Source organism: Anser cygnoides, chromosome 23 (genome assembly GCF_040182565.1).
Source record: "Anser cygnoides isolate HZ-2024a breed goose chromosome 23, Taihu_goose_T2T_genome, whole genome shotgun sequence".
Classification (NCBI taxonomy): domain Eukaryota; kingdom Metazoa; phylum Chordata; class Aves; order Anseriformes; family Anatidae; genus Anser; species Anser cygnoides.
In genome coordinates this window covers 4,236,713-4,252,726 of record NC_089895.1, presented here as the reverse complement: position 1 = coordinate 4,252,726, position 16,014 = coordinate 4,236,713, and the positions used below count along the sequence as shown (strand labels likewise).

Genomic DNA, 16,014 nt, shown 5'->3' with positions numbered 1-16,014 from the left:
CTTTGATACTTTCCAGTTCTCTCCATAAAGTTAAATGTAGGAAAAGACTCGTGTTTTATGTTTAGCTGTAATTGTCTTCTGCACTTACATACAGAATTTGGATGGAAAGTTCCTTCTAGTCTGTGAACTTGCTGGTCTCGCAGAGGTAAGCAATTTCCTCTTGCTGCCCTGCTGTCAGGTACACCCAAATGCTGGGAGGAATCACATGTTTAGAAGGATATTGGGGCTGCTACAAAGAGGAGAAGTGTGAGCAGCTGACAAGTTATTAAAATGTGTAGGGATGGTCATGGTAACATCACGGCCAATTTCTAACAACAATATCCTTTTTTATTTTTTTTAAACAAGAATAAAATTCATCTGTCTAAATCTTCTTGCACAGTAGCAAGGAAATTTGGTGGCAGCACACAAAGATGCTTGTCAGCCTCTTCAGACATTCTGCTTTCAGGAGCTGGAAGTCAAGGTTGTGTCGAGTGTCACTATAGCCCCATAAGTCCTCTGAAAAGGTGTTTTCTTCCCTTCTTTTTGGCAGCATTTTAACTTTTTCTTCCAATTTAAACAGGCCCTGTGTTTGTGCTCTGGGGTCTGGCACTTCTTACGCTGTTTTTCTGTTGTTACATCATTCTTCTGTGCCTGGTTCTCTCTTACTCTCTTGCCTTTTTTCCTGTGCAGTGCTGTGGTGGGATGGGGGTGCACACTAGATAGCAGGAGCAGGCAGGCAGTAGAACTGTGGGAAGGAGTGGGGTTTACGCTGTAAAACCTAAATAATACTACTTAAAAAATCCTTGAGGTTTGGTGGCACAGCAAGTGCAAATCTGTACTGAAAGTTTAAAATCTTTTCATCTGGGAGGTACGTTACCTGCTGTCTACATTGCAAGCAAATCCATTTGTCTTCACGTTACACAAATTAATACAAGTGAAATATATTTACAGGTTGCACTAACGTTACATATCAGAAACTGCTTCGTTTATGGCCAACCTGTGCAACTGAAGCCTTGGTCTCTGCGGTGCTTTCTCCACACCTTATAATCGAAGAACTTTCAGACTCCTAATTGGAAAAATTTTAAAGACAAAACCAAATAACAAAACAGATACTGGTGCGTGACTCACTTCTCATGCCAAAGAAGCTGTTGTCTTTGCTCAGGCATCAGCTTATTTTCCCACTTCTTGGTGCCTCAGCAAGCCTGTGCTGCTGCTTCTAAAAACAACAAAAAACCTCAGAGCTTTAGGAGCAAACCTGCAGCAAGTGAATTTTTGTCTCTCGGAGGCTCTGATGCTGACAGTCTCCTCCCTTTCTGCCTTTCTTAAGTGCTTTGTCAGGGCTGGTGGAATAGCACGACTGATCTTCTGGAGGAGAGGAAGGCAAGGAGGAAATGGATGTCTTTTCCCATAGATGTTGGGATTTATAAAGCGGTAACACTAGATCTGTACCAGTTCTGTATATGGAGCTCCTCCTTAGGTGATTAGGCCTGAAGAAGAGGAGTTACCAGTATTTTACTGTTGACTCTTTCTGGAAAAAAAAAAAAAAAGTTAAGCAAACAACTTCTGCCGTTACTGAGACTATTCCTCTAGTACCTGATTTCAGCACCAAAGAACTTCTAAACAATATGCTGCGCTTCTGTGAGGAAGCCATAGCTATGCTGTGCTTCTGTAAGGAAGGCGCATTGCCGGTTTCACACTTCTGACTTGGGATTCAGTTAGGAAGCAGCTCAGCAGTTAGATACGCCATCTAACTCTGTGCCTGGTTCATTTCCCCCCAGTGGCTCCAGCGGAAGGAAAGGCATACCTGCAGCTCAGTTCTTTTGGTGCAAGCCCCACGTCTGAGCACTGCGTTGCCATCCTCCAGCTGAGATGCTGTTTGGTATGCCATATTTCCTCCTGCTGAGGGGGATAATAGCTAACAAAGGGCTGGTAACTTACAAAAACCACTGACAACATCGTCCAGAACCGCTTGGTTGGTACTTTGAGCTTCTTGGTTTCTCTTAGCTGTGCTCTTACTTCAAGCCACAGAGAAACAGGTGATAAACTGCGGTCACCAGGTGCAGCTCTGTTGCCTAAGGATGCTTCCAGCCATGCAGAGCATGCAAACACCTTAACTCAGCAGTATTAGAGGTTTTTAGCCCCAAAGCCTCCCATTTTAGGTGCTGCTTTTCGACGCTGACCTTGTGCTGGTTTCTGGACCAGACTATGGGACTACAGAGCGGAGCTGGGGTGGTGAGGAACTCCAAGTGGGTTTGTGTGTCATTTGAAATGAAATCTGCTCCAGCCCAACGTGGCTGACTCGGATCTTTGTCCGTGGCTGGTCTGCCAGCTCAGCACCACCTTGTGCCCTGCCCTGCAGTGTGGGGTGCATAAAGAGGGCAAGGTGGGTTCATTAAGTGCCTTTCCCTGAACAAACTTTTTGACAACACTATGTTGCTCTGCTTCAGTGGAGCTGTTGCAGCTGCAGCTTGGGACAACAGTTCCTGTACGTGTGGCAGGCTAGTGCTTTTGGCCTGTATTTGCCACCAGTGAGTGTGGCTGGGAATAAGAGGGCACTTGGGCTGCACTCTGAGATTTCCAGCGACTCTGCAGACCCTATGGGGGTTGAGGGGAGAAGCCAGGGCTAGCAACTGAGTAAGTATCTCTGCTGCTGCTGCTTCTGGTGTTCCTGAAGCCTTCACTGACATTTCTGCATGCAGACTGACCCCTTTGTGGCCCTTTACGATTTTAAATACATGATATAAATATCCCATTCTTTCCTTTCTATTAAATCCTTCTTTCTTACATCTGTGTTTTGCATGCCCTAGTGAACTGAGCTTGGGTGTGTTAAAGGATGAGGACAAGAGGGGAATATAAAAAGGGTGTAGTGGTGTTTTATTTTAGCTTTATTAATATTTTTCAAGTAAGCTGAAATTATGTGAAGCTAATAATCTTGCTTAGATGCTGTAGAAGTTGTGTACGGTTGTATTGTGGACAAATTATTTATACTTTTATATAAATTAATCTAATTAATAGCCGGTTTCATTGCTCCATACTGACTCTGCTCATGAAAGTGGGGAGCTGCAGTAAATGGCTTTCAGCTTTTAAAGAGCTGCCGTTGAACTTGTGTGCTCTTGCATGTAACCTGCCTGTTCGTTCCAGGTGCACCACCACCTGAGGCTTCTCTGAGCCGTAGCAGATGCTCTCCCAAGAAAGGGGCAGTACTCAGTCCTGAAGTGTACAGTGAGTCACCCCCTGTAAAGCCTCATTTGGGACCAAAGCTGTCAAATACGCAGGCAGGGGAGAGGTCCTCTGAACCTTTTCATCATGCAAGTGAGTCTGGATTTTGTAGAGGTGGAAGGTGTACACACATACCTTTGTGCCACCAGCCAGGGGGAAGCCAAAATTGATGCCAAACATCCGTCTGTATTCCAGAAGGTATCAGTGCAGGACCTGGCAGCTGGAACCTTTTCAGCTATAATTCATCCCTCCTCTTTCACCCAAAGCAGGGTGATGTGTAGGAGAAAACAATCCTTAGCCTGGGGAGCTAAAGTTCCTAGTTCTGTAAGTCATGTATCAAAATCTTAACGTGTTTGAGACCTGTGCTCTTTTTCAGCATTATTGTCCTGAGTTTTATTTGCCATATTGCTCTTTACTCCTGATTCTGTCACCTTGACGAGAGGCACACTGCTGTGGAACTGACTGGTGGCCTGATGTGCTGCAGCGGACCAGACGAGTGGCTGCATGTCAGCTGGCAGAAACTTGCTTATTTTGCAGCCAGCAATAAGTAAGGCAGTAGCGAGCTGCTTCTGCAACCTGGGCAGAAGACGGTGCAGTTACACACAGACAACTCATAGGTAAATTGTTAGGAAACATTTTATCCCACAACTGACAAGAGGTTCTGGCTGCTTCCAGGCAGACAAACCTGGGTATGTACAGTCAGCTGCCTGACTCTGCACCTTACCTTCTTACTCCATGTCCGAAGTTAGCTGATAGCAGGAGGGGGTCCATCTACAGCCCTGTAGTCTGACCTGACCCCTGCTCTCCCATGGCTCTCCCTATCCCAGGGGTGATGCAGCATCTCTGTGGTTAAAATCTCAGTTAAAAAGGTGCTGGCATTGGAAAGAGGGAGGTATTGGGAGAGGAGGCTCTATGGGCAGGAGGTGTTTCTTCAGGACAGTGTACTGTCCCATACCATGTACTACTCTTCTTTAATCTTCTCTTTATTTATTTTTAAAGTATCTGTGTAGCGGAGTTGTGCCCAACTGTCTAGTAACGCTGTGATCGTTGTATACACTAATTAAGATATCCGATTTTCGATGTTCTGAATGACAAGTTCTGAAATAAACGGCTTCCGGGCCCTATTTCCACAAACCACCTGACTCCAGAGCCTTTTTTTTTTTCCCCCTCTTCCTTTTTGGGTACTTTTTCCACTGTTGCCAGACCCACTTTTATCATGTGCACAAACGTCTTGGAGCAATGCACTAAGCTGAGAGCAAAGATGTAGCTGCACTGCTCCATTCCAGGGCTGTGTTCTGGCTGCTTCCTGCCTTATGACCCTCTTGATCTTCTCACCTTTTTCCATCTGCTTCTGAAAGTTTTAGTTCAGCTGACCACTCTCAGCCATGAAATGTGTTCCCCTGACAGCACCCCTGCTTTTTAGCTGCTCGTAGAAAAGGAGAAGAATTTTGCACATTGTAGGGATTTATTCAGAGCAAATCGACATTTAAGCCATTCCTTGGTCAGCCCTTAGTCCTCAGGCATTAACATGCTATCCTCAAAATTCTCCAGCTCTTCTTTGCTAACCAGAAAAAATGATTTTCTGGATGGTGCAAGACAACCGTTTCATCAGCTGCCTGGGGGTTCAGACTGCACTAATGTGTTGAGGTTCAGAAGAAGGGGGCTGTTGAGCAGCGGAGCCCATGGACCTCCAATCCAAAAAAGTTAAAATCCTAGGAAAGAGATTGGAGTTATGAGTGATAGTATAATTGTAATGTTTTCTGCCCTTCTAAGTGAAAAACTGCCAAAAGCCAATAAGGCCGATATGCTGTCTTCCTTTGCAGAGCTGGATCCTTTTGCCCAAGCATAGAAAAGGTGCGAAGTTAGGAAACAAGAGCAATGTTGTTCATGGGTGATGCTCTAATTTGGTCCTTCACGGACACTGTGAGCGGAAGGTATCCCTGTTTCTGAGACGGTTCATATTGTAGTCCTGAGCTGCACCTCTCATTTCCTTTCCAATTCATTCCCTCTTACGGAGCTGAGATGGACGTGTACATCTGCTGTTGATGTCTGTATGTGTGGTGGGGCAAATATTTATGTGTATATGCACTAAAGGACTCTGCACGTTTGCGAAGCATGACACCCTTCCCAGGTCCTCTGGAACCTGAAGAGGTTGGGCACTTTCTGCTGCAAGATTGACGAGTTCCTTGCTGCTGTTAAAGGCATGTCCTGCTTGCAAGCACCATGAGGCTGGTTGGCTCAGATGTTGTTCAGCCTGATTAAGCTGGTCGGGATTGTTGATGTCTGCCTCATACTAGCAGATAAGTAGTTTTATAAGATATTTTAAATTACGATCTTAAACCTAGACTGCTTCTTCTGGGTGTGCTAGCACTGCATAATTTTGCTGCATCATATTTGTCATCTCCAAGTGAGTGGCACATGAGTAAATCACCCCACAGCACGAGACTGAGATGCACATATTCCTCTGCTCTTTCTCTTACTCTTGGCTTTCCTCTGACAGATGAAAAGCTGTGTTTCTGCTCTCATCTGCCTCAGTGTTTTCATCAGAAGTGTTATTAAACCTCTAAATGTCGCAGCCTAATGATAGGATGCAAAGTCTGGTATCTCTGTCTAAAAATGTATGTGTCCACTTCATACTTTGTTTAGTACTTTGTCATTACTTATTTGACAAGAATATTTATTACCTGCTTTTAACTAAAGAATCTTACAGGAGATATTTGAGATACCTTGTTCAAATTCTAGACTTTTTCATGCATTTCATTGAATTGTTAAAAATAATACAAAGTTCCCATACTTTCAACGCTGTGACCTTCTTGAAACACTCATTTTGAGGGCAGGAGAACACAAGTGAGACTCCAAAGCAGATTCCTCTGCTGTAATGTGATAACTAACCTGCACACACAGGTTAAGATCAGCACATGATTTCAAGGAGGAATGCGAAGAAAGTAGAAATAGGAGTAGTTTTGTGACAGATCTTTCAGTTTAGGTTGATTCTTATATTGTAAACCACTGCTAAGGTAGACAGGGAAATGTGAGTATCACAAATTAATTGCGTAGTTTATTTGCATATAAACCATATGCTGTGACAGAGCTAGCTGCAACAACCGTGTAAAATGCAAAGTCCTTTCCTATAGTTATATTATCAGTAGAATAGAAGTCAGTTTTGAGTCCATGTTACTTAAAAATCAAGCTAACTGGTGAAGATATCCTTAAATGCATTTTGTCTGTTCTCTCAGGTTGTGTTCTCAAATTGGAAACTCTTCTATGGCTCTCTGCTTTCACTTGCAAAGAACCCCTAGGAAACAGCTTGGAGACCTACGTATACAGTTGCCATTATTACTGCCAATTTTAAATTTTCCCGGGAGCCATAACTGAAATTGTTTTTTCCACACTAGAAGCAAGACGATGCCCAGAGCGTATGCTATGGGAGCACAGTGCCCTCTGAATGACTACATTAGTACATATTTGTGGCTAATTATGATATCCAGAGAGAAAAAAATATAATGGTTGAGGCCTCAATTTAGGATCAGGAAACTCAAGTCTGTGTCTCAGTTCTTTCACAGTTTCAATGAGACCCTGGACTAGTCACTTAGCTTCTTTTTGCTTCTCTTTCCCATCTTTAATACGAGGGCAGTGAGTCTCACAGAAACATAATAAAGGCAAATGTATCAAAGGGGCTTGAATGTTGGCTTTAAAACAGAACATCTGTGTTTAAATCTTTTATCTAGGTATTCATAAAAACACTTTTCTCTATACTGACATCAGAGATGCCGATTCTAGTTTGTAAAGACAAAAAAATAAGCAGATAACTACTTGCTACCCAGAGTCATGGCATTGTAAGCATGTTCTTTGCATGTGCACATGACAAACATCAGATGTGCTCTGTTGTAGGCCCTCTGTATGTGGAATGGATAAAGCATTCTGATGCTTTACATCAGGGTAATTTTCTCAGGGAGAAAACCAATGAACTGTAGCTGCTTGCACCTGAGATTCTAAACTGTCCCACCACTTTTTCCACCCTGTGTTGCTGGACAGGTTGGTGCACAATAATTTAAGTAATGTTGAGCGCTTCTTCCTTGCCCAGTTTCAAAGGGGTAGAAGCCATCTCATAAACCCTAAGCATTTTATATCTTGCATTCTTGCACTGAAAATTTAGTACAAACCTGGTAACAAAGCAAATGTTCGTATGCAAGAGCCACAAGCACCATTGTAGCTCTGGTCCAAAAGAAACACAAATTCTTCTCTGTTCTATGGAGGTTGTTGCATTCTGGTTCCCCTAGTTAGAATTGAGAGAGGGAGTTCCTGGAACATACTCGTTGCTAAATGCCTGTCATGCCTGTCATTTGCAGGTACCTTTCCGGGGATTCGATTACTCTGTTTTCCAACGGCACTGGGACTGGCTTCCCTTCCTCCGCTACGTCTCTCTTTGTCCCAACACCTCCCAGTATTCTCCAGCTGACAAACCAGCAGCTCTTCAGGTCCCCACGCAGGACTTCTTCTTCCTCTCTTCCTGGACGTCTCAACAGGGCACTCTCACTGGGTACCATCCCCTCCTTGGCCAGAGCAGGTAAGTTGTGCGTGAAACTTCCCGACCATGTGGCAATGACAACAGAGTGGTGCAGTGCTTCAGGAGGAAGTGGGCTGTGAGGTATCCACTGGTGGTAGTCCTGTTTAGAGACCGCTGACATGTTCTTGGGGCTGGAGTGAGGGCCAGCAGTCTGCTAACAGCCTTGTGGGAGGCAGCGCTAACTGGGCACACCTATTGCTTTATGTCATGGGCTGTCGTTAATGCAGGTTACCTCGTAAGGACTAGGTTAAGCTAGCTCCTGAGGGAGCCACTAAGCCTGATGCTGTGATACTACTGATTGTAAAGCTCAGTTGTTATCGCTTCTAAGCTAATACCTTTTGCAGCAGTTATTTAAGGACTGCGTCTAAACTGTCTAAAACAAGCGGTGTCTGCATCTCCTGTGGCGCAGAGGAGTGTCCAGTGTTGGTTATTTGGTTTTTAGCATTAAGAAATTAGCGTGGCGTTGCCATCTAGATGAAGCAAGAAGTCTCACTGAGTGTTTACCGTCTGGGGAGTTTACTGAAATCTGCAGTGACCAGTGGGCTTACTGAAATCCAGAGGCTTCTCAAAACATTATGGCAGAAGCTGCAAATATGTGTTGGAGAGAGACAGAAGAAGCATTTCAGCATGGGAATGGAGAAGAGCAGCTTTTGGAAGTGATTGAGAGCCTTAGGATAACTGGTCTGGTGAGAGAGATCTCTCCCTTCCTTCTGGCTGCTTTATATAGTCTGGTTTTCGTACAACACCTGAGAGGAGCAGAGCTGAAGGTAGGCTCATCCCTACGTCTGGGTTTGATATGTGCTAGCACAGCTACAGAGGTTGCTTTAGAGGCTCTGTGATCTAGGGAAGATTTATAGGCCTCATGAACAACTCTCTCCCAGTAGCTCATTAAGCCCTCAGTTTTGCTGTGCTCGAGATTAACAGATGGGGAACAGCATTCAAATACTGTTCTCTGTCTAAGGAAAGCTAAGCCTTCCTGTGTCACTGACTGATTACCACCAGGTCAGAGGCTGAATTGTGGCAGTTTCTAGGATAACACTGCAGCAAAGAGAGCGGTCTTACTGAGATTTTTTAGTTCATTCCAAGTATCTCTGGCTCAAGCTGCAAGCAGCCACTAAGTTTTGCCACTAAGAGCAGGTGAAAGGCCAGCCACACAAACCTTCCAGCAGCACAGCAGCTTTTGGCGCAGCCTTCACCTTTCCAATTACCTAACTGCCGTGGAAGGATAGGTGCAAACGCACCAGATGGCTGGGATTCCCCCTGCATGCTAATCCCCCCATGTGAGGCTGTGCTTTCTTTTGTGAAGGTCCAAAGATAGACAGGCTGGAGAGAGAATATTTTTTATTCTGTTCTATTTAGTCTATTCTAAATAGATTTAGATGCTTTTAATTCCAGATATTTTGGGAGGGGATGGCTCCTTTTATTTTTGGAGCCTGTTGGACAGATCTGTTCCACTGCAGCTGGGAAAAGGTCATTATTCTGACTCTGGCATTTAGCCTACCTAGGAATATAGGGACATTTTTCCTGCCTACGTTTACAACCTCTCCCCTTCTGAGACTGATAACAACACCGTTATCTTTTAGAAGGATAGACCTCTGGTAGCTGAGCCATCTGGGTTCAAACTCTTTCATTTTTGCTTTTCTAGATTCTGGCTATTTGTTCAGCGGAAGTCGACCGGCCTCACAATCGTCTCAGTCCAAGGAATCTCCTACGTCAGGTAATGCTGGGGCTTCCAGAGCAAGTGTCTATGCAGGATTTGCAGTGGGTGGGTTGAAACACATGACCCCATTTTAATTCTTTTCTCTCTGCTGAGATCTCAATGGAAATATTGCAGAGATAGTTCCAACTAAAGGTGGGATTGCATCAAAATAACGTGTGGGATATTATTCTTTCTGGGAGAGCTCACACTGAAATCAGTGAGACAAAGCAAGGATCCCTTCCCTACTCTGTATCTGAATTGAGATTGCTTTGAAGGAAGACTTGAAATTTTTCCTAAGGCAGCTCTTCTGTTTTGCTTTCCCCAGCCCAAGGAACTCCTAATTTAGCTACCCTGTCTGCTCTGTCCTTTTGATCCCATGTCCTCTAGTGACCTGTCTGTTGCACTCTTGACCCCAACTGGATCGTTTGGCTGTTTGTGCTGCCTAAGTGTTTGCTGCTGGAAATGCAGTCTGGGCTAATGCCATCATGGAAACTCCTTGCTTCCTGATACAGCTTCACAGCAGCCTTTAAAGTACATGCCAGAATTGTTCATTCACGTGCAAACAGTATGTGTAGAGGTTCTCCTGAACGGACACACTAAGGAGAGAGCTCCCACAGCTCCTGAAAAAAACATCTCTAGTATAACTCATCCTTGAGTGTACCAAAGTAAGTGCATGTGGAATTTCTCCATGTTTTGCAGTGTGGGAATGGGAACGAATAAAGAATTTTAGTACAAGATTTGATGGATTTTTGCAATTTCTGTTCCCTTTTCTTGTAGAATTGTTACAGAAAACTGTGCCTCTTGTATATTGGGGTTATAATCTCTTTTTCCTTTGTGTGTTTCTATTCCAGACCACTTCTCCATGTTGTCAGGCAGCTGTGCTCCCTCCCGCATCCCCTCTCCAGCACCATCAGTGGCTGGCTCTGTGACTTCCAGCTCAGGTTCCTTGCGATATCGCCGGCCGCTCATCAGCCCTGCCCGCCTGAACCTGAAAGGACAGAAGCTGCTGCTTTTCCCATCCCAGAATGAGGCCCTGCTCACCCCAACGAGCTCAGAGGAGCACAGCCACTCAGACAGCAACATCTTTGCCACAGAGCTGTCCTCTTTTCCGAAGAAGAACCTCAGTGAGCGGGGAATGCACGGTATGCTGGCAGCCTGTTGCATTCTTTGAAGTGCACTTGTAGGAAGGAGTTGACTTGCAAGCAAATCCATGCATCATCTAGGCCCTGTAATAGATGGGAATCCTTTAGGAAAGACCCAGATGGTAATGACTGTTAGGCTACCAAAGCTCCCTTATGAATTCACTGGCCTGGAGAAACTCTCTTCTGCCAAAGCCGATGTCCTTTGCTCACTGAGCGGTGCCACAGGGATACTACTGTCACTGCCCTTCCCCCTGTTTGGATAGCTCCTCCAACTGCTGGTGTGGTGATGCTGATATAGATAATGCTTGAGACAAGCAAACAGGCAGCTTCTGCTGCACAGCAGTGAAACTTGGCCTTTATTTCTAGCTCCCATCCTCATTCCTTTCATGATTTTACCAGGCAGTCATTCATTACCGATGTCTACCTTTTGACTGGTAAATTCTGCTGCTTTTGACTTCCACGGGTGCCTTCTGAATTTTTGTATCTCTTTCTTTTTTCAGATATGAGATCTGCTGTGGAAAGAGGGAGTATTTGCAGCGATAATTCCATCAAAAAGGAGGATCATTCATCACACTCATCTACCTGTGTGGTAGACACAACTACCAAAGGGGAAGATTTGGCAGGCTGGAGAGGTAAGTGCAAGTCCTGTGGGTGTTTCATATGCGTGCAAACACTTCTATGAGGACAATTGAGATCTTTCCTGTGCTGTGGTAGTGATCTGATCTTAAGATCAAACAAATTGCTAGTAGCAAAATGGGTCTTCTCTCTGCTATTTGAAGCCCTTAATAAGGCTATTCCTGTTTTTTTTGGGCTGTCTGGCAAGTACTGACAGCTAGAGTGCTAAACTGAGACAGAAGGAAAGGGATGGGGATGTGGGTGTTGAGAAGCGGGACAAGATGAAAACAGAGCTAAGGAGAGTAGTGGAATCTTTCCTGACAGGAAAACTGCTGCGGCAATATCTGCTTACAGTGAAAACAAAGAGAGAGCAAAGAGAGAGCGCAACATATGTTCACTGTTATTTCTCTCATCAGTTCTTTAACATCTCTTCCTACTGTCCCTTTCTCTCTTTGTGTTCTCCTCTTCCACCAAGGTCATTTTGGTAACTCCGCTCTCCGAGGTCTGCTAGCCGTGAGTCTGACTCTCAATGCTATCTTCACATCAGCCTATGTCTACCGGAGCCTGCGCTGATTTGTGCCAACACTTTCTTTCTTGCTGGTCCCACCTGCTTCTGAGAAGACTCTGACAAGAAGAATTCAACCACGGCTTCATGTCTAATGGCTGTGCCACTGGTGCATGCTGTTACTTCTTTTTTTCTTTTTTTTTTTTTATATAACCACTGTATGCTCAGCTGTCATGACAAGGAACCTAAGTAGCTGCTGCCGTCACTTGCAGGTAGAACATATCACAGGATTGTCCATGGAGGTGGGAAGCAGGACTCCCAGAAGGCCCTAGTTCAAAGCCAGATGCTGGTCAAATGGCCCATGCGCTTTCTTTCAAAGGAACTGACCTGAGACATGAGCCTGAAAAGGTGCAAGCTACACTTTTAGGAGCTTCCCCCAGCTCTTCTTCCTGACATATTAACCTCATGCTGATGGTGCTGGTAAAATGAGCATTAGAACAATGAGCTGGAGAAGAGGCTTGGCTTAGTAGTTGGTGCTGGGCTTTGGCTACACCATTCCCAGCCTCTTTGCTCAGTGGTTCCTCTTCTCTCTTCCCTTTGGCACTCTCCTCTCAATAATCGATGAGCTTTTTTTAGCTGCCTTAATCTTGCCTGATCACGTGTGACCTGACTGCTCTGTCATATTCTTGTCTGACCACGTGCTTCCACCTGGGCTCTGCCCTGAGGCCACTCTCACCAGTTGCTTTTCTGGTCTTACTGGTTCACAGAAACTGCTCTCTGTGCATACCTCCAGCCAGCACTGTTGTTCTAGGGATTCACAAATCCAAAACAGGCATCTTTTGTGGTTTGCAGTAGACAGAGGAAAGCTACGCTTTGCTTTGCCCAGGAGGCATTAATCCTGTTGTAAAAGAAAAGGGTCCCCACGTGATTTGGAAGGGCTTCAGCTCACAACTCCAATTGCTGGTGTTTTCACCGAAGCAGGGAGTGGCACATCCATAGTTCTTGCTGTAAATCGCACAAATCTATCCTGTTAGGAGGTATATGAGGAGCTGTCTGATTGTATACATTTCTACATAAACCTGGCGCCTCAGTCTGACGTTGGGATTTGCCAAGTAACTGTTGAAGGTATTTCTTAGATGCCAATGTGCTCTCAGTGAGAGATGCCAGACCTGCTCCTGGATGGTTTCAAACTGTTAGCTTTTCTAACCCAAAGAAAATAGCCCTAGGTTTTCAAAAAGCAGCTTATAATCTGAGTGCTTCCACTTTCAGGTGAGTCATCAGCATGGCTTAGTATTCAGGGGCCATTTGGAGTATCATGCTGAATGCTCTAAATGATTTAGCATATCTTAGGAAAAAAAAAATTAACGATCTTTGTCTTGACTCTTAAATTCTGAATACAGAGAGGAGAATTACCAACATGCCAAGGAGACCTGGTGAAAAGAGAACTAACTGACATTAGCTACGTATTTCCTGAAGCAGGACTGACTATTAAGAGTTTTTATATTGTCTCTTCCTTTGGACTCCTTTACCTCAAACATCCTTTCTCTTTCCTTTCCCCTCATCCTATTGTCCTGTGTTTGTATCTTGAATTACAGTGTTATGCTTCCTGTGTCTCTTCCTCTCAGTCCTGCCGCTGTTCCCTTTGTTGCACTCTTGCATGTGCACAGAGACACAGCATATCTGTGCTGATAAATCTCTGTCCTGGACCCAAAATTCACACCTCACAATTCACAAGAGCGATGATCACCCTTCCTTTCACTTCATTTCTTTTCTTGCATGTTTTTATGGAGTTCCTACCACAGCCTCACTTAACAGATCACACAAGCAATGGCCAGACCAGTCAGCATGCTATATAAGAGTAAGTGGGACTTTACTGCTGGTGATTCAATCTCTGAAAAATTAAATCTCTCTGTCCCTTCCATTTCTTCCAGCACTGTTTTAGCAGCTCACTTCCAGCCACTGCACCCCATCCTCCCTTGGTAGTGAGGCTGGTTGTTGCCTGCTTATCTTGCATGCACAGGACAGATGTCTGGCCACACGTGCTAACTGAGAGAGTGTGGAGATGTCATTCCTGACTCTGCATCTTTCTCTCAGCTTGCTCAGTGCGTTGGTAAAGGGCCGCACAGCCAGCACCTCCTGTGCAAGACCTAGATCCAGATAGAGACCCACAGCAGAAAGAGCTGGATGTGCTCAGGTTGATGGTTAATTCTTTTGTGTCTTGCGTGCATTGTTACTGGTAGCTGAACCTGCCCCACAACATCGCTGTTACAAGGTTTTTGTCCCCTTTATAGACTTGGGCAGACTCACCGGAGCATGTGTGTAGGCGAGATGCTAGCAGACCTACTTACAAGCTTTCCCTTAGACCTGTGCTGTATGAGTTTGATGTTGTCTCGGTGTCGTGTGTGTGACATCCCATTCACGGATCCTTGTCCTGACTTCCAGCATAGCCAGGGGCTGCCTATGCAGAGACAAGCCTGCCAGAGAATACGGTGGTTTTGCTTGTCTTTATTATGCCAACAGATGTGCACTGTGATTTCATGTATGCAAGTTTTCCACTTTCACCCCCCTGTCTGCGCCGAGTTCACTTACTGTCGCACACACCCAGGGCCCAATTTGGTCTCTGTCTCTACCAGATTGCAATATGGAAATTCCCCTCCTTCCCAGCAACCAAGGAGCCGCAGCCTCTCAACACACCTCTTCTTGCCCATATTCCGCAGCAGGAAATCTTTAAGCTGTTTGAATCCGCTCGCTGAAACTGTTCATGGATGAGCATTTGGTGACCTTGTCCAAAGCAATATAAAGACTTTGGATTTTATTGCTGAAGAGGGAAGACAACCAACTTTTCATCCTGGTGCTAGAATACTCTCCAGTGGTGCTTTCACAGATGTGAAGCCTTTGCTTGAGTAGTACACAAGAGTTATATGTGTGTATGTGTGTGCGTGCGTGCATATGTATAAAAACATTTGGAGGGTTTCTTCATTTCAAAAGATCTGAGCCTGCGTTTGTCTTTATATTGTTGGCCTTAATCTAGCTCCTAGATACCATGTCTATCTTGCTGCTGTTTTCTGTATGAAGCTGGTTTGGAGGAAATGAAAGACTAGCTGGTCCCTCTGTAAAAGTCTTCTTGACTGGTGATGCTGATCTTCATACAGTGTTGTTCGGGGGTGAAATTTATTTTTCTAATATTTTTCCTACTGTAAAAATTGTTGGAGTGTACGGAACGGAAAAGGTCTTTGTGAAATGGTCTGTCTGATAAAAATTTGAGTGTTACTTAATAAAAGCCACAGTTAATCATCATGTGGGACATAAATGAGCTCCATTTCCAGACCTTTTCCATTCCCTGCCTTCCTCTGAAAATGCCCAGGTACTTTTTTGGGGGGGCTATGGACTTGTTAGGCATGTTATGAGACCATGCAGAGACATTTGATGATTTTACTGTTCTGAATTAGGAAGAATTTGGATTTTAGAGTCTGGTTCCAGTTCTGTAGTCTGGGTAGTATGGCAGATGCCATAAATATTATACACATATCTATTTGATGGGATAGATAGAACAAGTTGCTGATTTCAGAAAGTTGTCGTTATCTTTTTACATAAAAGCTTAGACATGAAATTGGTCACTGTGGCAACATGGAAAAAAATTATTGCTGGGGTCCATAGGCCAGATTCACTGGAATTTTGCCTGTCTGCTCAAGCAACAAATTTGGCCTGTGAATGTTTTATTCCCACTCCTTCTTGAGTGATGGGAATTTCTACAAAACACTGCTGAACTGACTGGGTTCCTTAAAACAGGGCAGCTGAAATTAAGGGCTTGTGTGGCCTGTGGATGCTGCTATATTTTTTCTTCCAAGTACCATTCCTGGAAATAACTATTGTCTTAACCTCTATCACAGACATTTGTTAGAAGGCTAGAAAGGGCCAATTTGGCCAATACATTTATATTTTAATGTTCATATATATATATATGTCACAACCAGAAGTGATCATCACTGTTATGAATGGAATGGGTATCGAGAGAGGGTGTGGAGGACAATTTTGAGTCCTAAACCTTATTTCCTGTGACAGAAATACTGTATGTCATGTGTGTGTACTTGTTCGGGGAGCTCTAACACTGTACAGTTTAGTTAAATTGTGCTCCGGGGGAGAAACTGTTCCTTGGAGGTTTTTAGTTCATGCTTTGTGTTTAAAGAGGAATATTTTTCTTTAAAAAATAAAATGGAAAACTTTTCACCTTACTATGGTTTTATTTCTTGGGGAACTCTCTGTTTTGGGGGGAAAGGGAGCCATAATC

At 44.4% G+C, this 16,014-nt stretch overlaps 1 protein-coding gene across 4 annotated transcripts in view; it reads left to right on the top strand.

Annotated features, from left to right (window-relative positions):
* The window catches only part of TMEM201 (transmembrane protein 201), a 28,528-nt gene extending 12,570 nt beyond the window's left edge, over window positions 1-15,958 (top strand). For 3 of the 4 annotated variants that reach the window (XM_048067294.2, XM_048067296.2, XM_066982101.1), the window contains exons 7-11: window positions 7,548-7,765; window positions 9,411-9,482; window positions 10,316-10,606; window positions 11,107-11,238; window positions 11,697-15,958. In XM_048067294.2, coding sequence (XP_047923251.1) covers window positions 7,548-7,765; window positions 9,411-9,482; window positions 10,316-10,606; window positions 11,107-11,238; window positions 11,697-11,794 — 811 coding nt within the window. In that variant the 3' untranslated portion in view covers window positions 11,795-15,958. The remainder of the gene's footprint in view (window positions 1-7,547; window positions 7,766-9,410; window positions 9,483-10,315; window positions 10,607-11,106; window positions 11,239-11,696) is intronic. The other variant, XM_066982100.1, reaches the window with a different exon arrangement.
* Window positions 15,959-16,014: the final 56 nt, after the last annotated feature.